This window comes from Terrapene carolina, unplaced genomic scaffold (assembly GCF_002925995.2).
Source record: "Terrapene carolina triunguis isolate 2854851 unplaced genomic scaffold, T_m_triunguis-2.0 Scaffold96, whole genome shotgun sequence".
Classification (NCBI taxonomy): Eukaryota; Metazoa; Chordata; order Testudines; family Emydidae; genus Terrapene; species Terrapene triunguis.
Window position 1 is genome coordinate 11,475,841 of NW_020664447.1, and position 23,044 is coordinate 11,498,884.

At 43.7% G+C, this 23,044-nt stretch overlaps 1 protein-coding gene across 3 annotated transcripts in view; it reads right to left on the minus strand.

Annotated features, from left to right (window-relative positions):
- Positions 1 to 20,378, minus strand: part of RCN1 (reticulocalbin 1) — a 25,924-nt gene extending 5,546 nt beyond the window's left edge. The window contains exons 1-5 of one of the 3 annotated variants that reach the window (XM_024194945.2): positions 20,289 to 20,378; positions 19,773 to 20,008; positions 8,538 to 8,731; positions 4,047 to 4,225; positions 3,334 to 3,394 (exon numbers count right to left, since the gene is read on the minus strand). In XM_024194945.2, the coding sequence (XP_024050713.2) occupies positions 3,334 to 3,394; positions 4,047 to 4,225; positions 8,538 to 8,731; positions 19,773 to 19,999 (661 nt within the window). In that variant the 5' untranslated portion in view covers positions 20,000 to 20,008; positions 20,289 to 20,378. The other 2 variants (XM_024194947.2, XM_024194946.3) reach the window with 2 other exon arrangements.
- Between the last annotated feature and the right edge of the window lie 2,666 nt (positions 20,379 to 23,044).

Genomic DNA, 23,044 nt, shown 5'->3' on the forward strand with positions numbered 1-23,044 from the left:
GGTAGCCATCTTACAGCAAAAAAACTTCAGGACCAGACTCCAAAGAGAAACTGCTGAGCTCCAGTTCATTTGCAAATTTGACACCATCAGATCAGGATTAAACAAAGACTGTGAATGGCTATCCAACTACAGAAGCAGTTTCTCCTCCCTTGGTGTTCACACCTCAACTGCTAGCAGAGCACCTCACCCTCCCTGATTGAACTAACCTCGTTATCTCCACACTGATTTATACCTGCCTCTAGGGATTTCCATTACTTGCATCTGAAGAAGTGAGGTTCTTACCCACGAAAGCTTATGCTCCCAATACTTCTGTTAGTCTTAAAGGTGCCACAGGACCCTCTGTTGCTTTTTATAGATTCAGACTAACACGGCTACCCCTCTGATACTTAAAAATAATAGAATACTTATTTTTATTACAAATATTTGCCCTGTAAAAAACAAAAGAAATAGTATTTTTCAATTCACCTCATAGAAGTACTGTAATGCAATCTCTATCGTGGAAGTTGAACTTACAAATGTAGAATTATGTACAAAAAAATAACTGTAATCAAAAATAAAACAATGTAAAACTTCAGAGCCTACAAGTCCACTCTCTCCTACTTCTTGTTCAGTCAATCGCTCAGACAAACAAGTTTGGTTACATTTGCAGGAGATAATGCTGCCCGCTTCTTGTTTACAATGCCACCTGAAAGTGAGAACAGGCGTTCGTATGATGGCACTATTGTAGCCGGCGTCACAAGATATTTATGTGCCAGATGTGCTAAAGTTTTGTATGTCCCTTCATGCTTTGACCACTATTCCAGAGGACATGTGTCCATGGTGATGATGGGTTCTGCTAGATAACGTTCCGAAGCAGTCCGGACCGACGCATGTTCACTTTCATCATCTGAGTCAGATGTCACCAGCAGAAGGTTGATTTTCTTTTGATGGTGGTTCGAGTTCTGTAGTTTCCACATTGGAGTGTTGCTCTTATAAGACTCTGAAAGCATGCTCCACACCTCATCCCTCTCAGATTTTGGAAGGCACTTCAGATTCTTAAACCTTGGATCAAGTGCTGTAGCTATCTTTAGAAATCTCACATTGGTACCTTCTTTGCATCTTGTCAAATTTGCAGTGAAAGTGCTCTTAAAACGAACAACATGTGCTGACTGCTGAGACTGCTATAACATGAAATATATGGCAGAATGCAGGTAAAACAGAGCAGGAGACATACCATTCTCCCCCAAGGAATTCAGTCAAAAATGTAATTAATACATTTTTTTTTTTTTAAACAAGCATCATCAGCATGGAAGCATGTCTTCTGGAATGGTGACCGAAGCATGAAGACGCATATGAATCTTTAGCATATCTGGCACGTAAATAGCTTGCAATACCACTACAAAAGTGCCATGAGAACGCCTATTCTTACTTTCTGGTGACATTGTAAATAAGAAGCGGGCAATATTATCTCCCGTAAATGTAAATAAATGTTTTTGTCTTAGTGATCGGCTGAACAAGAAGAAGGACTAAGTGGACTTGTTTTACATTGTTTTGTTTGAGAGTGCAGTTATGTAACAACAACAACAACAAAAAATCTACATTTGTAAGTTGCATTTTCAGAATAAAGAGATTGCACTACAGTACTTGTATGAGGTGAATTGAAAAATACTATTTCTTTTGTTTATATTATTTTATTACAAATATTTGCACTGTAAAAATGATAAAGTGAGCACTATACACTTTGTATTCTGTGTTGTAACTGAAATCAATATACTTGAAAATGTAGAAAAACATCCACAAATATTTAATACATTTCAATTGGTATTCTATTGCTTAACAGTACAATTAAAACTGTGATTAATCGTGATTTATTTTTTTAATCGCAATTAATCTTTTTGAGTTAATTGCGTGAGTTAACAGATTAATCGACAGCCCTAATTGGTAGCAGTAGAAGACTGTTATTTTATATGGACCGGCCACTAGAAAGGATGGAGAGGCCCATTCTGTCAGTGGGTTTCATAGCTATTTGCTAGACTGCAAAGGAATGATGAGACTCAGACATAAAGGGTTCGATTCTGGGTTCTGTGAGTGTTCTCTAATGGTTATAGACTCTTCTGCCCCAGTCTCTCCCTGTCCTCTTCTGCTCCTACCCCCTCCCCAGCTTCTGCCCCTGTTTCCCTGCTGCCAGGCCCCAACCCCTGCTCCTGGCCTTCCCCAGCTCCTACTCCTGTTCCCCTCCTTGTCTTCTTCCCCGTCTCCTTACTCTGCTTCTGCCCCTTACCCAACTCTTCTCTTGCCAGGACCTCCTACCTCCAACAATCTCCAATCTGCTTGTATCCTCCCCCTCCAGCTCCTGCTCTCTCCGCCACACACATATATTTTTCCATTCCTGTCTCACTGAGCGTTTTGTTCTTATCCCCCCCCTATATCCTGCCCCACCTCTGCTCCTGCTCCAATCCACTTCCCTCCCAAATGTCAACCCCTCCCCTGCCTATGCACTCTGCCTCCTCCCCTTCGCGGTCCCTCTGCACTCGAGGCAGGCTCCTCCATGCTGCCTGGATTCCATCAGGGGAAGCAGTGACATCACAGCAGGGAGCCCTGGCTCTTGGGAGGAGCAACCTATCTCCAGCTCAGCTCCTGCAGCAGAAGGTTGGAGCATGATCACTCACTATGGGGATCGCACCTGAACAGAACTGCGTGAGGATGAAGCATGGTCAGCGCAGATGGAATCTTCAGAGAATTTAGTTGCCAAATGCTAACAAGACCGAGCATATGTGAACTGTGATTTTTTTCCAGAGACTTGTAATTTGGCCATATTTTCACAGGCGCTGCAAAAGGCACATCCCTGATGAGAGGGTGACCCTTTCTAGCCCTCCCTCACCAAATTTCAAGTCTTCACTCCAAAACATGAAAGGACTAGAGCTTCACAAGGAAACTTGTTAAAAAAAAATTAACATGGGAGAAACATTTTTCTCTAACCTTTTTCTTGGAAATGGCTGAACCATTTTACCTGACTTCCCCAGGGGGAAAAAAACAACTTTTAGGCAGACATCGGGCATGGAAAAAAAATCAGCCCTCACCTTTTAAGTTTGCCAAAGTTATAAGAAACTAAAAACAGAGTCTTATAAATGGAAACCATTAGGCAACCTTTGCTATAGGTGTCACTACATGCCTAAAATTGACAGAAACTTTTTGGTTTTCTTTGTTTAAAATGACTGAGTACGGGCATGGAGGTGCTCTTCCTTGTGATACAAGTGTTGACTTAGATTTGAGACGAGTTGGACTGGTGGAGTGGAGATTTCTAAAGTACTTGTGCTAAATGTTAAGGAGAGTCAACCCCATTCCAGCACTTACCAATGTACTCATCTTGATCCACAAAACCATCCTCGTTTTTGTCTATGTCCTCCAGTGTTTCCTGGAAAACATTTTTTTGTCAAAATGATCAAGAAATTACCGAAAATTCCAATAGCTCTCTTTATTACTAGGTGCCACTTCTCAAAATTAACAAAACTGAAATCCTAAGGGAAATCCTGAGTTATTGTACCATGTTTGGCTTTCCTCACTGCCCTTTTGGAAGATTTCACATTTGGGAGATGGCCTGCTCTTGTATTCCTGGTGCACAGAAATTCTGACACTGACCAGCTCCAATGTGAGTTTCGTATTCAAAGGAAGCCTATCACTCTTGTATCTAGACACTAACTCCAAGTTTTAAGTAAGGGCTTGTCTATACACAAACTTGCATCAACACATCTAAATCAGATTCTATTCACAACTCCTGCTATTCCGGTGAAAGTTGGTGCCATGGATACTTTTATTCCCTTTTTTTTTTTTTTTTAAACTCTAGTTAAACTGAAATAGGACTCTTATTTATTAATTTCACTGCAAGTCTATGTGTAGACCAGCCCTAAAAGAAGTGAATTTCATGAAGCACTTTCCTTTCTGTTCCCAAGTTGGCTACTATTTATGTGCATGCCTGTTTCTAAAATCCTGAACTGAAAGTTTAGGGAACTGCATCAAGGCTCAGAGGAATAAAAGCAAAGGAATTCAATTGGTTTTACTCTACTTACTAAGATGACAATGTCTTTCATATGCTCAAACTCCTCCGGATGAAGAAAGGCAGTGAACTCCTCACGAGTGGCAGTTGAGTCTCCATCCAGGTCTGCAGTTTTGAATCGCCTTTCATCCCTGGGCAGCATTTTTTTAAAACTGTGTTGATCAGTCGCATCTTGAAATTCTTCTGGATTTTCTAGAAATTAATTAGACAATCTCAGAAGTGTGTGTCTCTGAAAATATTGCTGCACTGTCTCCATACACTGCAATGATAGTGTATAGAAAAAGCTGCTGAAATATTAGATCCTGTAGATTCTAAAATTACAATAGTTCATTGTCAGGATGGCTGCTAAAGTGTCAGGATTTCCCTTCTGAAATCTTAAATTCATGGCCAGCCATTAGAGTGTGTTTGTGATCACAGGATTTGTGCTTACGAATGACTGACTCAGTTTAGTAGTAATTGTGGTCTACAAGTGGGCAAGTGGAATTTACCATAAACTAAGAAATTAAGAGTCTCTTAAGGTCCTCAAACAACCACTGTCGTTCAGATCCAGTTTATCTACGTATCTGCTGAGTCTTGTACAGAGCTTTAGACTTTTGCAGTATAGGGCTGATGAGGTAGTTAAGAGTCTGTATCCCAGTTTGTAGGAGGGAGATGTTTGTTCTGTTTTTTTCCTGTTTTTTGACACGATCTTGTTGCATAGAATATACAGGATTTAGAGAAGTAGATTCCTCTGTTTAGCAGGATATAGTGCTGCCACCTTTGCCCCATCCAGCTGACAGTGCACCTTTATAGTGTTGTTTAGGGCCCAATTCAAATTCCATGGAAGTCATTCTGGGTGGATCTGTTGACCCAGAAGCTTTTATCACTCAGTCTTTATCTCTTAAGTCTGTGTCACATAAGAATCCCCAGTGCAGATTATTGCAAGCAAGTTTTGATTTGATAACATTTTTCAATTATGGGAATTGATTTCTGTTTACTCTATGCTTATGACTGTGAGAAATCCTTTATGTCTGGGCCAAGCAGCTTCGGGACTGTGATAAGCACAAAATTAACCGTGTCCTTGTGTTCCTGCACAAAGAGATTTCTTGCCCAAGTCTCATTGTGTAAGGATTCCACTGATCTTTTTAAGGTTATTAACGACGTGTGAGCAGTTTAGAAAAGCTCATTTATCTTTTTTGGTTTGGTTTGTTTTTTTAAAAAGAAAAGCATTATCTAATATCTCTAAAAAGAAATCATAAAGATTTTATATTGCAAATCTCTGCCATCCAGCATCACAGTGATGAATGCAGTATAAAATGCTTAGCTAGATGAAACTGCTGATTGGCCTGCAAAAAATCCTTACCATCTCCAATTCCTACATCATGAATAAGGCTACGATTTGGTCACGGAGGTCGCGGAATCCATGACTTCCGCAGACCTCCGTGACTTCAGTACGCAGTGGCTGGGAGCTGCAGGGTACCCCCACCTCCTGTGGTAGCTGGAAGCTGCAGGGTACCCCTGCCCCGGAGCTCCCCAATGGCTGTGGGGGATCCACCACAGCTCCCCAGCTGCCGCAGGCAGAGGCAGGTCCCCTGCAGCTCTCTAGCTGCTGTGGGCAAGGGGAGGATCACCCGCAGCTCCCCAGGTCCCTGCTGCCACTGGGAGAATCCCCCGGAGCTCCCCCCTCCCCGTGGGTGGCAGGGGACCCTCAGAGCTCCCCCCTCCCCGTGGGTGGCGGGGGACCCCCAGCAGCTCCCCAGCCACCAAGGGAATCTCCTGGAGCTCCCCAGCCACCATGGGCGGGGGTCCCCTGCAGCTTCTCAGCTGCTGCAGGCAGGTCCCTGTGGGTTATGGGGAACCCTGGAGCTCCCCAGCCGCCGTGGATGCGGGGGTCTCCTGGAGGGGGGGAATCCCCAGAACTGCCCAGTCCCGGGGCAGGGGAGATCCCCTGCAGCTCCCCAGCTGCCCCATAGGCAGGATTCCTTCCCAGCTTCCAGCCAGTGGGCAGGGGCTGCAGCTCCCAGCCTCAGCAGGGCAGGGTGCTGGATCCTCCCTGCTCCCCATTTTGTCATGTATATTTTTAGTAAAATCAGGGACAGGTCACGGCTTCCATTAATTTTTGTTTATTGCCCGTGACCTGTCCGTGACTTTTACTAAAAATGTCCATGACAAAATCGTAGCCTCAATCATGAATGATTCGCCTGTTCCTTCTCCTGTTCTCCTTTCAGAGCCATCCAATCTTGTTCCCCCATTCATATTTGTTAGGAGTTGTCGGATGTTCTAGTTTTGCTTTTAAGGGAAGTCTCTTGGACCAATTTTTTTAAGCAACGATTCTATGGGTACTTGAATAGAACTTTCTTGTCTTCCCCACAGCTTCTGCCTGATGGTTGCTGAGAATGAGTTTGAAAGCACCTGCCTATGTCACCTTTTTTACTCATACGTTTGCTTTCTGTCTCTCAAATCTGGATCTGAGTAGAGTCCTCAAAAATTCAGTGGAAGATTCCAGCCTGAAACTTTCCATTTCTTTCTATTACTGGCAGTTTTTTTCTGGCACAAGGCACAGAGCTCTCATATTCATATTCAGTGAATAGCACATTGGGTTCTACCAATCCTCTCTCCCCTCAGCACAGGACTAGGAGCTACCTGGTAACTGTCAAATTCTCACATTAAAGTATTTTGTGAGTTTTTAGTTTAATGTGAGCTGTAAAAACTGTGTTCCAATATTTAGTATAGTGAAGCAATTTTCACTGTTTAAATCTGATCTGCTCAATTTGTCCAGTTTTAGAAACAACAAAACTGAAGAGAATAGGGAGTTCTGGTTTCAGAAACTGGCAGACTCACTAATGTTTATCTAGCAGCTACCTCTCTCCTAGGTGGAACCTAAAATTTATTTTTGTTTAAAACAATGAGATTTAAACTCAGTGGTATGAAACGAATGAGAATTCTAGAAAAGTAGCATCACTAAACTAATTAAAAATCTTGAAAAACAATTTCAAAATGAAGGCCTTTATAGACTCATCTGATTTTTAAATGACTACTTTGGGAAATGGTTTTGTGAATTTTAATTGTGCATTAAAACAAGATTAAGATATATCTGCCGCTCTCCAAAGCCTGGCTCTCACACACAGTGAAATGTGTGTGTAGAAAGTCAGCACAAAACTGGGCACATCCTGAGTCTCACTTACGCCCTCAAAATGGGATCAAAGTGGTGCATAAGAATTGTGCTGACCCATGAATTTCATCCAGTCATGTAGAGCAGTGTGAGGTGGCCTTTGAGTCTGTAGGAGGCCTTTTCCTCCAGAATGAAAGTCAATATGTTGACATATACTTCAATCAATACCTTCCTTCAAGTGCTTTGGGTCTCTCTCTGATTACAACTTGCTCTAATTAAAGAACCTTCAGATGGTCTCCTTTGATCACATCTGAAATCTGTACTTTTTTTTAAATAAGATGTGCAGTAGAATATTTCAGTTGTATCTCATTTAACCTTGTGTCATCAGTGCTGAACTTTTTTTCTTGTATAACCATTTTTAAAACATACGTATGCCATTTTCATTTTAAAACAATTAAATGCAGAGGGGGTTAACTTTTTTCAGAGTGAATTCAGTGCTTATGAAAGAGCTCGGGCTTATGGCCCTGGTGAGAATTGGAGTATCAATAGTAGCAGCACAAGTTTCCTCACCCCACCCAACTACATATCAGCCACATGCTGGAGGGTCCACATCTATCTTGGAGGGAGAAGAGAACCATAATTCCTTCAGGGCCTGGCTTCAATGGGCTTTGGATCAGGCCCTCAATCCAAAGCCTTGCTGTTAAAATTGCAAACAGAAGTGCTGGTTTCAATGGTGGACACTTGCCCAATAACTGGACCGAGACGCCCTGACCCCAACATATGCCATCCAATTTCTGTACGTGAAACACTAAAACTCAACTGTTGAACTGTTGCCATATCAAGCACATCAGATTAAATTTTCCATGGGGACAGAAGAAAAGAATCGCATCTTTCAAATATATTTTCAAATAAATGTTGCTTTAGGGGTTTTCATTTATAATTGATTATAATCTGTGGCACGTTCTGACAGAATAATTACATTCTATTTAAACCTTACATAAATGTTTAGCATCCAAACCAAAACTTCAGAGAAACAATGCAGCAAATACTTACTAGTCTCTCAACATATTTCTTTTGAAAGAAAGGTTTAAAAACAACAACACAGTTCCCTTAGTTTACTAATAGGAGCAGAGGCTTTTAACTTAGCTTTGAAATTTTATTCACTTATTCTTCCCCTCCTGAAATCCCTATGCATAGAGGTGACCGTGGTGCAGATTGGCTATATTTTTCAAATGCACAACTGAGGAACTTTTGATCTTTGAACTATGTTAATTTACAATTTCATATGAGACTAGAATCTCCTAAGAGAGTTAGGTGCCTGTGTCCAGGGATTTTGATAGACATGAAATTTCAGTCTCCCTCAGGCTTCTTTGAAAATTGCAGCCTAAAATGTTGCCTTTTGACTAATCTTACCTAGATAATAACCATACGTGGCTTGTTTGTATTCTTCCCAGGATATTTTGTTATCCTTGTTTACGTCATAATCTCTCCAGACTTTAGCCACATTTTCAAAGATGTAGCGTTTCTGCACTCGCTTAATCCAGTTTTTCAATTCCTCTGTTGTGACGTAGCCATCTTTGTTATCGTCTATTCTATCAACAATTTTCCTGCAAAGAGAGAGACATCTTTAAGAGCTGGTAAAAAGAAATAAAATGCACATGCCGGTCCAGCTTTGCTAATCTACATGGGATCCTGACTGTGCCTGCCCTCTCTCCACAAAGAGGTACCAGTCAAAGCTGCAGAGAGATGCTCTATCACAAGGCCTGGTCTACGCTGGGGGGGGGGGGAAATCGATCTAAGTTACGCAACTTCAGCTACATGAATAACGTAGCTGAAGTCGATGTAATTAGATCGACTTACCATGGTGTCTTCACCGCAGTGAGTCGACTGCTGCTGCTCCCCCGTCGACTCTGCCTGCGCCTCTCACCGAGCTGGAGTACAGGAGTCGATGGGAGAGCGCTTGGGGAATCAATTTATTGCGTCTAGACTAGACACAATAAATCGATCCCTGCTGGATCGATCGCTGCCCGCCGATCCAGCCAGTAGTGAAGACATACCCTAAGGCTTCATTATATTTACAGAATATACTATAGGGGCATTTGCTAGTACACTGCCATCAATAATTAAAACTGAACTATCATTGTCAAAATTAATGGACAGAAGAACACAGGGTGATGTACTGTCCTTGATTTTTTTTAGTGTCTGATCAGATAGGGGCAAATCTTCTGTTCGGTGTCCAGAGAGAGTGGCCATACTGGGCTTTGAGCTGATGCTCAGGACATATCTTCACCTCAGGCCTAGAGAGCCTGTCATAAAGAGCCTGTCATCTTGTACAATGGAGGCTCTTACAGCCCAAAGCCTAGGGGAGTTTCTGCACTTCTTTGGGTGGTCTTCTTGTAAGAGGGTATAAGGATTGGATAATCTACACAGGGCTTTATGCAGTGCACAGAATATACAACACCTGCACAATCTTGCACCCCACTTTTTTGGGGGAGGAAAGAGAGAGGATCTGCACTAACTGTGCTGCCAGGAGACCCTCTGTAGCTGTGGAGGCAGGGGCAGGATTGCCCTTTGCTCATTAATTCATCACATTGAGTAATCTGCAATGGGTCTCCAGTCACTATTGCCCATTGACGTCAAAGCCTGCACCTGAGCGGTGCTGAGAGCCCTCTTTTCCTGAAGTCAGTAGGAGTTCAGGGCCTCAGAAATTCTCAGGAAGCTCTGCACCTTGCAGGATCAGGCCCTAAGCAAAGCTCTATTGTAGTCAAAAGCCAAGCTGCCGAACTATGCAAAGAGGGCAACTCCCTCAACCTTTTAGCTTCTCCCAAAATAAATTTTCCACAAGTTATTTTCCTTACAGATAAAAAAAAGGAGATGGTGTTTTATTATTCTATCCACCCAATGGCACAGTAGTGAGCCGTTGGGTTTTTTTGTGCATCTCGCTCACACAAATCCATGCCTTTACATTGCTCTAACCACAGGTTTATTTATAGGGAAGCATTTTCAGTATATTTAAATCCCTCTCCATTACACTCAACAGTCTAAAAACACTATGAAACCCCTTCCGTTTATACCTGCAAGGAAAGCACAACTTCAAGGCACAAGTAATTTTTTGGTATCAAACCATTCTCTTAAAATAAAAAAAAAGACTTTTAAGGACTTATCTCTTGTGCTTAAAAAGTACCTTTTATTTTACTGGTTTAATATTTTACTACAGAAAAAACAAAAAGAAACATTTACTGTCCTATGAAATTTACCACCCCATCCCATCTTTCCTTTTTTTAAACTAATTAAACATCAACAGAAACATTTCTAATGCAGAAACAGAGTTTTTTGTAACATTCCTCTGCAGTGGTGGCGATGCAATTATTGCAGCATTTTGCCAGTGAATGAGAATCTAAATGTGAAGGTGATGTGTTTATTTTCACATTCCAAGCTGAAAAAAATGCAGAAAGAAAACAGTATGAATAATGAATAGTACCTTTGCTAAATAAGAAATAACTGTAAAAGCAATGTGTGTTATAAAGAACACTAGGAAGGTCTTTTCCTTTTTTCAAATATTATTTTTAGTGTCCTTAATATTCAAAGTAGGATTCAAAATATCCAAATTCTGCTCTCAAATTCAGGAGCACAGTTCCCACTAAAGTCAATGGAAGTTGTGTGTGCATTGCTAAGGGCAGAATTGTGCTCTTTGCATCTTGTTCACTAGCTAAAGGTATGGCTACACTACGCAGCTTTTAGCAACATGGCTGTGCCACTACAGCCGTGCCGCTAGAAGCTGCGCAGTGTAGCTGGTGTTTGTCGGCAGGAGAGAGCTCTCCTGCCAACAAAGCGCTGTTCACACCAGTGCTTTTCATCAGTAAAACTTTTGTCATTCGGGGAGGGGGGTGGGGGGGGGGAGCTTAACACCCCTGAACAACAAAAGTTTTGTCCACGAAGTGCCAGTGTAGACAAAGCCTAAAGAAAATGTGCCCAGGCTCTGATTCAGTAAGCACTTAAGCGTATGCCCTGTCAATCCCTAATCAGGAAAGCAGCAAATTCCATGCTTAAGTTCCATTGCCTTCAAGTTAAAGTTAATTCCCTGATTAACAGCTTTGCTGAATTGAGGCCTCTAAGGAACCTTAAAAAAGAAAAATGCTCTATTAGACATTTATATTAGAATATATTTATAGGAGAGAATTATCAGTTAATGGTGTATTTATGACCAGCAAGAGAAATGTGTTTTCCCAAGGGATATTATACTCTAGTATACCTTAACTTTTTCCCCAGCAGTATTTCATTAAAACCACCTTGAATTAAGCCTAATGATGCTACCATCTGGCTCAGGAACTAAGTTTACTTTAAATCCCTTTCCAATCTTTTCTTTCTCTTTCCAATAGCATTACCTCTGTCCTCCCAGGACCATAACTATTCGCAGGATGGCCACTAAAACCATATAATATAAAGCATATGCCAAAGACCACAGATGCACCAGCAAGATTTGTATGAAAACTATTACTGGTATTAGCATACTTTTAGCACTGATCAATGGCAAGGCGTGCCTCCTGCTCTTGAAATTAGGTTAATTCGTAGTCACTGAAGTCTCAGCTGCCAGGTGCAGCCAGATTGGCTTTATTTAATTCAGCCACCACCAAGCAATATAAAAGACCCAACAGAATTATCTAGTCTTCATTGACCCACAATGAGTTCAACCTAAGTGAGCTGGCTGACATTTTGTTCAATGAAGACTAAATGATTCTGTAGGATCTTTTATGGAGAAAGGCAGGAGCGGCGCCAGGGTTTTTGCCGCCCTAGGCGGTAGCGCTCCTCCTCTGAGCATTCGGCAGCGGGGGTCCTTCCGCTCCGCGTCTTCGGGGCACTTCAGCGGTGGGTCCTGGAGCGAGTGAAGGACCCGCTGTTGAATTTCCGCCGAAGACCCGGAGCGGAAGGACCCCCCGCCGCCGAATTTCCGCCAAGGACAGCAAAATGCCGCCCCCCAAATCCTGCCGCCCTAGGCGACCGCCTAGGGTCGCCTAGTGGAAGCGCCAGCCCTGGAGAAAGGGATGGGTGAGTCTGCCCCCGTAACTGCTCCTTCCACCTAGGGTAGAAAATTGCTCTCCAGCTAAAGCAGTGTTCTTTTCTGAGCTACTTTAGTTCAATCCAAGTATGGGTTTTACTTAATTTTCAGCAATGATGTGTTTGCTCTGCTATCATCAGTGGATTTGAAGCACATTACATCTTTACAGATCTCATTACAGACACATGCAGAATCTGTCTTCTGCATTCATAACCAAGACTTTTCTGAAGGGGGAAAAAAGAAGTGCTGCTAAATTTCACCTGAGAAATAAAAAAGAACATGCTACCTGATTGGCCAGCCTTTTTCTTTTTGTATGTACCCCTCAGTGAATCTCCCCTGAAAGTCTGACACCACAATGGGACATATTCATCAATGGAGTTGTCCCACAATGAATTTAACCTAAGTGAGTTGGCTGACATTTCGGTCTATTGTTAAATGCTAAAAGTAACTGAAATGTTTCTGCCAGAGGCCTAGGAAATATTTTACCCTATTGTTATTTTTAACACTTCCTCGGTATCTCCAGAACTGGTCAGAGCCAAGAGCTGTGCTGCTTGTAGTCAGCACTGTTTATTTTTCCCTCAAGTGCATTCTTCTATTTTTCTAGGTTAATTGCATCTCTGCCATGATCTATATGACTTATGTCTGCTTCCCACTAAAATGAGGGTGGGTAAAAAACAAAGTCTTATGTGTTTTTAAGGATGATGTGGCAAGAGAGCAATAGCCTTCTGACTGCTTTGCAATGCAGCTAAAATTCATTCTTCAATCACAAAAGTTGTAGTGTCCCCATTTAAAGTGGCTAATTCTTTAACAAAGTGAAAATTCAGAGAAGGTTTCACAGCCACAAGGCTACAGAACCAAAACTAAGCAATACTCGTTAAGCTGTCCCCACAAGCCCACAAAACTAAAAACCTCTTTCTCTCAAGGCTAAAGAGCCTGCTGCACCAAACCTCATATAGTCCCAGCAACTTCAGTGGGACTATGTTCAATATAAGCACTTAAGGGAACATCCTGCCCCCAGCTCTCTAACAGTGAAATCAGTTCAGTTCTGTTGCACAAAGGGAGGGCAAATCTGGAGGGACACACAGAGGGTCTGCAGAACCGTGCACTACATATGGTAGCGGGGATATTTGGAGATGAAACAAGGATGGGCCAGACAACTCACAGCTACAACGTGAGTTGGAAGGGGAGGGATTCTAAACCTCAGCCTTTTGTGCTTATGCCTGGTTGCTGGGTTGGGTGCCACTGCTGGCTTCTGGACTGCACAGCAGCAAGATTTGCCACATTGGGCCCATATATGGTGCCAGAAGCTCAGCAAGCATCTTGCTACCAATAAACAACAGACCTGAATGTCGTATTAAACTAGGATCAGACTGCACAGGAGCTTTATCACTGGGCTGGCCTGGAAGGCCTACATGACTCTACAGCTTTTGGGTCTGGGTTTTTTTTTTTCAGGAAAATTTCTCTTCGCTAGTAGATGAGCCTAAGTTTAGAGTATATCAGTCAACTCTCTTTTGCGTGACAGCAACAGTAGAACATGGCTTTCTTAGGCCATGTCTACAATACGGGCACTACAGCAGCATAGCTGCAGTGCAGCAGATATGCTGCTGTAGTGCCATAGTGTAGATGCATCCTACAGTGACAGAAGGAGTTTTTCTGTCACTGTAGTTAATCCCCCTCCCCAAGGCACTAGCTAGGTCAATGGAAGAATTCTTCCATCAAGATCATGCTGTCTACACCAGAGGTTAGGTTGGCTTAACTATGGCACTCAGTGTTGTGAATTTTTCACACCTCTGAGTGCCAGAGCTGTGTCAATCTAACTTTTAAGTGTAGACCAGGCCTAAGTGTTTCATTATAAATCAGTGGTATACAATGGACTTTGTTATGTTTATACCCATCTCATTTGTGTGAGAATTACTTATTAAAGAAGCTGCACTCAGTTTGCTTAGAGTTGGGTCATGAATATTCTTATGCTGAATTAAAAGTATTTCCCAGACAATGGCTTTAAAAATAATGTTTTTAATTAAATCTGTCCTCCTCCTTAAAGCCAACAGCTTGCTGAAAAGTGATACCATTTGTGACCAAAGCTGCTGGGGATCCTAGCATTAAAAAGCATACAGTACTTTCTGTCCTGATTTAATAAGCATCTTTTTAATATTTAAAGTTCCTCTTCTGCTGCAAAAGTTATTTTAATCAAAAGTGTGAAAAGCAGCAAAAGGCCTAAAAATGCCCAATCGCGTTAGAAGCTTTATTTGCACAGTTTGTGTCCTGTGATGTGTTTTCCACTTTGAGACTGTTCGAAATGCTGGTAAGCATAATCCTGGGGGAATTCTGTGCCCAAAAATGAAAAATTCTGTGCACAATATTTTAAAATTCTGCAAAATTCTACACATTTTATTTGTCAAAATAATGCAATATAATCATGCAAGTTTCAATTATTTTGGTAAATTATTTAAACTACAATACAATGGATGAAGAATGTGAATGGGGAGCACTGGAGGAAATCCCCAAGCCCCCTTTGTCTAATAGTAATGTAGCTAGGTTTGACCCTTTATTTCTAGTTGTTAGTCAACAAATATATGCAGCCATATGCTCAGTGTTACATCATAGGCAACTGAAGAACAAGTGAGGGCTGGGGAATCAAACTCACAATTTATATTGGCTACTGACCATCTCCAGAAAGTAAGTACCAAACAGCTCATGGAGCACATTTTGATAGGAATTTTTTTCAGTCCAAAAATTTAGACCAGTTCTAATCACTAAAGCACCATAAGCATTTATAAGGCCATCCTGTCCTTTACGCCACTCTGGCAACATAAAGGAGCCTTAAAACTTTTACACCTGTTTTATACTTCTGGGGAAATTCATAAAGACAATGGGAGCAATACACTAAGCAGGCAGGCTGCTACATTCTGCTCTGCCCCATGCCTACCTCCTCAGAAACACCCCAAAGCCCTGCCTCTCCACGCCAAGCATGCTGCAATAACAAGCAAGAGGGACAGAGTGTCTCTCTCCCTTTCACATGCACGACTGCCCAGCCCCCGCTCCCCCCGACCCATCCCAGTGGTGATTTACGTCTCTACCGACTGCTCCGGGTGCCCAAACCAACCAGCCTGCACTGTCAGAGAGGGACACATGACCGATCTTGTGGGTTTCCCTTTGCTTCCCCACCAGAAGTCATTTTTCTGCGGGGAAGCAAAGAAATCTGCGGGGAACGTGAATTCTGCGCATACGCAGTGACACAGAATTCCCCCAGGAGTATAAGCAAAACCACTTCAGGATTCTTTTAAGAAACATAGAATAAACCCATTTCTCAGAAATGCCGGATCAGGCCAAATGTTCCCTTAAGTATGTGACACACATTAGTTATATTAAAGACTATTCTGTACTGAATTAGAAGGCATCGTACTCTGCACAACCCATCAATCAAAAAGCAAAACTATGCCTCTGTAATTATAGCTGAAGTTGGAGCCCTAGAGATTAGCTTACAGTCCATTTCTCCGTTATGCATATTACTCTCATATAGAGTGATGCAAACGCATATGAGAATTTCCTGTGAATTCTCCCATCATGGGGAAAAAGAGTTTGAACCCCACAAAAGGGGGCCAGGAGTCCATCTACCAAACCTCCATCTACCCAAAGTGAACTGGGGGCAAGCAGCAGTTAGTCTGTCGGCAGATGAGTTGGGGAGAGACTTGTTTTGATAGCAAAAATGCAGTAGATATTTTCTTTATCAGGGAGTACTCAAATTCTGCTTGGACAGGAAGTCACAAACCATCCTGCCTCAGAGCAGTCTGAAATTTGAGATACCAAGGCTGATTTTTTTTCTTTAAATATTGTACAGACTCATGGATGCTGTCAAAGAAAGGCAGGTGCAGGATCAAGTTACAGTAATGGTTAACGATCAACAACGCAAGGAAAATCAAAGAGCAATGGGTGTGTCTGATTCTGAAAATGAGAACAGTAGAGATTTGAAAAGGCATTGCAACGCCATCCATTTTAAAGAAACCAAAATGTACATAACGAGGGAGGAGGAGGTGGAGAAAGGAAAAAATGGTTCAAACATATCTGTATTAAGTATCCCTGTATTTCCATATTTAATTTGTGGATGTTTAAACTGTGGAACTTCCTCTTTCAAGGCCGCACTCAGTTCTGGATCGAGCTTTCAAAACCCAGGCAGTATGGCCAGTAGGAGACAGGAGAAGCATGTTGGAGGCTGTCCTACCTTAGGTAATATTTAGTCATTGAGCAACACTCCAGTACACTTTCTTGTTCCTCAGATCTGTGTCCAAGGGGACAAACAAAGGGAGAGGTGTAATATCCTAATTGAAGCTCAGTTTAAAATGGCCATAATATGAACCATATGTGCCAGAGACAAGAGTTCAGGTCCTGAGCTTAGTGCTGTGCTAGCTTTTTATTGGTCATAAGTGAATATGACTCATGTTGGGAATGGAATCCTGTATAGGACCAGAATAACTGAAAGAGTGCCTGCTGCCCTGCATCCCAGTATCGTTTGGTGCTGCTGAACTTCATCGAGTATAATCTAGAAAGTATGCGAGGCAGGGCCTTCTTCATCCGGGGAACCACAACTCTGGAATTCATAGATTCCAAGGCCAGGAGGGACCTTTGTGATCATCTAGTCTGATCTCCTGTATAACACAGACCATAAACTCCCCCAGAGAAATGCCTAGTGCAGATCTTTTAGAAAAACCTCCCAACTTGATTTTAAAATTGCCAGTGATGGAGAATCCACCACGACCATTGATAAATTATCCCCTCAATCTTCACCACAATGCATTGGCAGTATTTCTGTGAGAAAGTCTGAAGACTTCTGTGTATCCTGTTTAGTACGCTATTTATTGTAGGGTTGGTTTAGTGTGTTTATCCATGTGTCTGTCTGTATCTCCTCTACATGATACATGGGGTGAAAACTGAAATAACTGAAAATTAAATTTCACTTTGTGCTGATTTAGAATATTAAATAAAATTTACTGCATACTATTTATATATAATTATATGGAACTCCTGCTTCCTTCCATGGAAAAAGTAGTAAAGGCTTGTCTGCACAAGAAAGCTGTACCAGTTATACCTGTACTGCTATTTCCATATGGAAGGTGAATAACTATACTGGTGTAAGGCACCAATATATAACTTAATACCAATAATTATACTGGTATAACTTTCTAGTGTAGCCCAGGCCTAAAAGTGATTCCAGTTTAAACTAAGAAAGCCTAAGATGTTAGTATATTATATGTGAATCCGAGAGACAGTTTGCTTTTTTATGTTGGGAGTGCTGAGTTTGCTAATTCCAGGCCTTTCAATAGTTTGGACAAGTTGCCCGTTTATGCTAATTATGTTTTAAATATTTTTGTTACAGCACCTATTACTATTTTTACTTGTATTTCAGTATCACTCAATAGGATCACAGACCCACTGTGCTTAGTACTATACGAGACAGTCCTTACTCCAAAGAGCTTACACTCACCTCTGAAATAAGATGCATTGAGTAAGGATTACAAACAATGCAAGGGAAGGGAGAAGGCAGGCTGAGGCTAATGGTAATGCAGTCATATGGTTCTACAGGATAGCTCGGGGCACAACTTGAGGCTTACAAATAATATGAAAATATTTTTCCTTTACTAAATCAATAAAACCAGCTCTCTTCAACTGCCATTAAACCTACCCGTCCTGTAGATGTCACAACAGAAGTGGGTCTTAAGGAGGGATCAGAAGGATGAGAGGGTGATAGACTAGATCAGGGAGGATGTCCCAAGAATAAGGGGCAACGTGGAAGAAAGAACAGGCACACTGTGGGAAAGGTGGACAAAGCTACCATAGTTAGCAAGGGGAGAGGGCAACGTTATAAGTAAAGCTGTGAGTCTGTCCCGGAAGTCATGGATTCCATGACTTTCTGGGATCTCCATAACTTCTGCAGCAGCCGGTGCGACTGACCCCAGACCCACCCGAGCAGCTCAGGCGGCTCCCAGGCCAGCCGCCCTGGCCGCTGCTGGGGCAAACCTGGCCTCCCAGCCACCAGCGGTGGTCTCGGGCTGTGTGCTGCCCCTCCCAGCACCAGTGGCTGTCCCAGGCTGTGTGCTGCCGCCCCCCCAAGCACCAGCAGAGGTCCCAGGCTGCACACCGCCGCCGCCTCCTCCCCCACCCCCGAGCACCAGCAGCACCCCCAGGCCACCCCCTGCCCCAGAGCACCGGCGACACCCCCAGTGCCCCTTTCCAGAGCACCCAAGATTTAGTCAGGCATATATAGTACAAGTCATGGACAGGTCAGGGGCCGTGAATTTTTGTTTACTGCCTGTGACCTGTCCATGACTTTTATTAAAAATACCCATGACTAAATCTTAGCCTTAATTGTAAGTCATGAACAGGCAAGTTGTAAAGGGTAGCAAAAGTGAGGACAGGAAGCTTAGATGTGTGATGCTGTGACAGTTAGCAGAGAGATGCAAAGTGAGGACTGACAGGGTAAGAGCAATAGGCCAGCAGGGTGACTTTAACAGCTGCATTTTAAATGGACTGGACAAGGCTGAGCAGGTGCAGAGGGAGTTGCAAGCAATGCACTCAGGTGATGGGAGAAGGAATGCTTGAATATTATAGTCTATCCAGTGCTTGGTACAGTGCTGCATATAGCTATCCTCAACTGGAGGAAGAGGAGCTTCAGTGCAAGGCCAGAGAAGTTGGAAGAGAGAAAGAGAAAAGATAATTTAAACAGAGGGAGTGAATCTAAGCCTTGAGTTTTCAGCATTTATTTGTAAAATCGATTTGGGCTGTGGGAGGAGAGGCAGTGGTCAAACAAATGTCACCCTGTAAAGTTGAATTTTGCCAGGCAACTTTTCCCACAAGTCCCTGCCCTGTGAGTGGATGGGCAGTGCTCTGAAGTGACTAGAGCCACTGGAGATCGGCTCGAGAAAGCCCTGTCACTCAGCTGGGAGTCAGCAAACCTCCCCAGAGATCTCTTGCTATGGAGAAATTTGCAAGCTCTGCATCATGCCTGCAGCACTTGAGTTAATTCTCACTCCTGACCACTGCCACACAACCCTTCACGCCTGGCCTTAGCTCGGGCACAAAGTTTCCGTTACAAAAACACAAAGAGAAAGTAAGATTGAAACTTTTGTCTCCGAGGCTTCTTCCCGGCTCTTTTTCTGCTGAAATAATGCTTTCCCTACTATGCAGTGATGCAACAGGACCTCCCCTCTGCCACGTTATCAGCGCTTGATGGGGCGGGGGACACGCCTCCTCTGTCCTCTCTCCCCCTGTTGCAGTAAGTGAGGTTCCGAGGCTTGGAAAGCCTATATTTCCTTACACTGGGGGCTGTTGCAACATGGGTGTAAGCCACAGAAATCAAGGGCATTTCCCTCTCCAGTAAAAGCTCGTGTAGTTCGAGAGTTCGCGCTCAGCCAGCCTACAATTACAGAAGCACTGTCAGGTTCTTGCTGGTGCAACGCCCTATTATTATTTCGATACACGCATTTCACTTCCACTTGTTTAAAAAAGTTATGCATTAAACTACTGCGGCGGCAGGGTCGCTGTAATGCGTCTCCTTGGAGAGGCTGTTCCCTTCCACTCCTAGGAGCCCATCTTACCCTAGTTTCTCTTTGCTTTCTTCTGGGGTGAGCTGATCGAAAGTCTTGGCTTCCTCCTTGCCCAGAAAAGCCTCATGGTCATACTGGAAGCTTTGGTTATCTTCGTGCAGCCGATCGCTGAGCTGAGGGTCTGGATGAACGACCCTCTCCTTTCTGAGAGTGGGTTTGCTGAGGGACCCTCCTGTGCAAAGCAGCAGCACGAAACAGCAGGCAGCCTGGAAGCCCATTCTCTGATCCTAGCAAGGCGGGATCCGCCACAGCCCGGGGGAAAGAAAGGGAGAGAAAAGTGCTACATGAGTTTGTTACAAATAAGGAATCAGGGGAGAAGAAATGTCAACTTATGACACATGGATCAAGTCATCCAACGTGCTGCATCACCTCCAAAAGCACCCGCACGCGTGGGACCTCTAGCACCGGTCCCTTTCAGCTCCCAAGCACACACACTCCCACTCCCCACATCTGGGCAGACAGCGAGCGTGGAGCTGTACTTCACCACCAGCACCCCTTGCCACATACCAGCTGTTGCTGAGAGTCTATCGCTCAGGCAGCCCTAGGAATGCAGCTGCAAATTGCAAATGACCCACTGTGGGCTGGGATCACAAACCCCCCAGCCTTCCTCCCCAACCAGTCACGTGAGAGGTTGCAAGGAAAGGTTGCTCTGTCACCAGACGTTACAGCGCTTGCTATTGGGCAGGGGAGGCTGTGTGCCTGCTGGAGGGGGCTGGATCGCCACGTTTGCAGGGCGGCTCGGGTTTCCCCACTGAGGCGGCAAAGAGCGCTGGATTTGAGCTGCAGGGTGTAAGGTTTCCGTTGGGGAGTTCCCAGCTCCAGTTTAGGAACAGCTCAGTTGCGCTGCATAAAACAGAGGCAGTTTAACTCCCGGGGGCTTTTTAAACTTGTTCTCACTCACCAAACACTCTAAAGTTTGCAGCCACACAGTGACACCCGAAAGCGAACGAGGGGTCTTGCAAACCCGCTGGATTGTTGTGTGACCCTGGCAAGCTGCCAAAGATGAGAGCTAATTGCAGATCCTCACGGACTGCAACAGGAACCTTCTCTGCAGCCTCGCAGCTCGTACCGCAACAGCCGTCATACCACAAATCTCGTCAATCTACAGGGCGAGCCCTCATTCGGGATCAGTTTAAAGCAGGTGACGCCTTTTGCTGTGAGGGATAGCTCAGTGGTTTGAGCATTGGCCTGCTAAACCCAGGGTTGTGAGTTCAATCCTTGAGGGGGCCATTTGGGGATTTAGTGCGGGATTGGTCCTGCTTTGAGCAGGGGGTTGGACTAGATGACCTCCTGAGGTCCCTTCCAACCCTGATATTCCATGATTCAGTCTGAGCCAGCCACCTGGCTGATTCTTCTGACTGCTGCAGGAGTTAATGTCCTCTGCAGCCTCACAGCTAGCCCTGGAGACCGTCCCGGGCCTGCTGCAGCGAGGCACTGATTACCGGTGAGTTGTCTCCTGGGGTGGTATGACAAACAACCCAGCACCACAGAGTTGGGCTGGGTTGTTTCATCTTTTATTGATGTATTTATTACTGTGCCTTTACCGTATACATCAAATAAATAAAAGTCCTGGTCATTATTTTCCTTTCCTGTCACTTTAAACCTGTTGCACCCTCCCTCCCCATTCATTTGAATCTGTCCACTGGTAATCCCATTTTCAACACATCAACTTCAACCTTCTTGTCTCCATTTTCCAAGCCCTGCCCTGCTTCTTTGCCCCATTTAATTTAATGTCGCCTCCCATTACTGGTCAGCATGTTACGCAGTAGCCTAACCATTGCTGAGTTTTTTGTAGGCATCATGAGAGAGGGGGTCGTTTTTAGGAGGTATTTAAAAAAAGCACTTTATTTTTATATAAAATATAAGCACATAAAACAAAACATACAAAAATACATGCTCAAGATGGAAACAGTATGCAAATAATTAAATTCAACTGAGGTATTTCAAGGAAATGGCTTTGCAGAGAGCACCTCCCTTCAATAAAGGGTGGATATAGGAAAGAGTGCAAAGATGCTCCTTTGTAAAGTTTACAAATGGGCAGTCAGGACTGCTATCATTGGTGGAATGGAGGCAGAGGTGACATCTCAGTAGTGTATGAGGGCATGTCTACACAGCAACCACGGGGTGTGACTGCATCTTGAATAGATATACCTAAGCTAGTTTCAATCTAGCTTGTGTACCAGAGCAGTGAAGCCATGGCATCACAGGCTTCAGTGAGGGTTAGCCACCTCAGTAATTACCCAGAGTTCTTGCTGGGCTTGTACAGCTCATGCTGAGACCCATGCAAGCTAGATTAAAGCTAGCTCAGGTATGTCCACACAAGCTGCAATCACACCTTGTGATTTCAGTGTAGACCAGGGGTCGGCAACCTTTCAGAAGTGGTGTGCCGAGTCTTCTTTTATTCACTCTAAGGTTTCGCGTGCCAGTAATACATTTAACGTTTTTAGAAGGTCTCTTTCTCTAAGTCTATAATATATAACTAAACTATTGTTGTATGTAAAGTAAATAAGGTTTTTTAAATGTTTAAGAAGCTTCATTTAAATTAAATTAAAATGCAGAGCCGCCAGGACCCGGGCAGTGTGGGTGCCAATGAAAATCAGCTTGCGTGCCGCAGGTTGCCTAACCCTGGTGTAGACACACTTAAAGAGTGCGCTGCATCCGAGGGTGCTAAAGGAGTTGGCGGATGTGATTGCAGAGCCATTGGCCATTATCTTTGAAAACTCGTGGCGATGGGGGGAGGTCCTCGATGACTGGAAAAAGGCTAATGTAGTGCCCATCTTTAAAAAAGGGAAGGAGGAGGATCCGGGGAACTACAGGCCTCTCAGCCTCACCTCAGTCCCTGGAAAAATCATGGAGCAGGTCCTCAAGGAATCAATTTTGAAGCACTTCAAGGAGAGGAAAGTGATCCGGAACAGTCAGCATGAATTCACCAAGGGCAAGTCATGCCTGACTAACCTAATTGCCTTCTATGAGGAGATAACTGGCTCTGTGGATGAGGGGAAAGCAGTGGACTTTACTTGACTTTAGCAAAACTTTTGATACGGTCTCCCACAGTATTCTTGTCAGGAAGTTAAAGAAGTATGGGCTGGATGAATGGACTAGAGGGTGGATAGAAAGCTGGCTAGATCATCGGGCTCAACGGGTAGTGATCAATGGCTCCATGTCTTGTTGGCAGCCGGTATCAAGCGGAGTGCCCCAAGGGTCGGTCCTGGGGCCGGTTTTGTTCAATATCTTCATTAATGATCTGGAGGATGGCATGGATT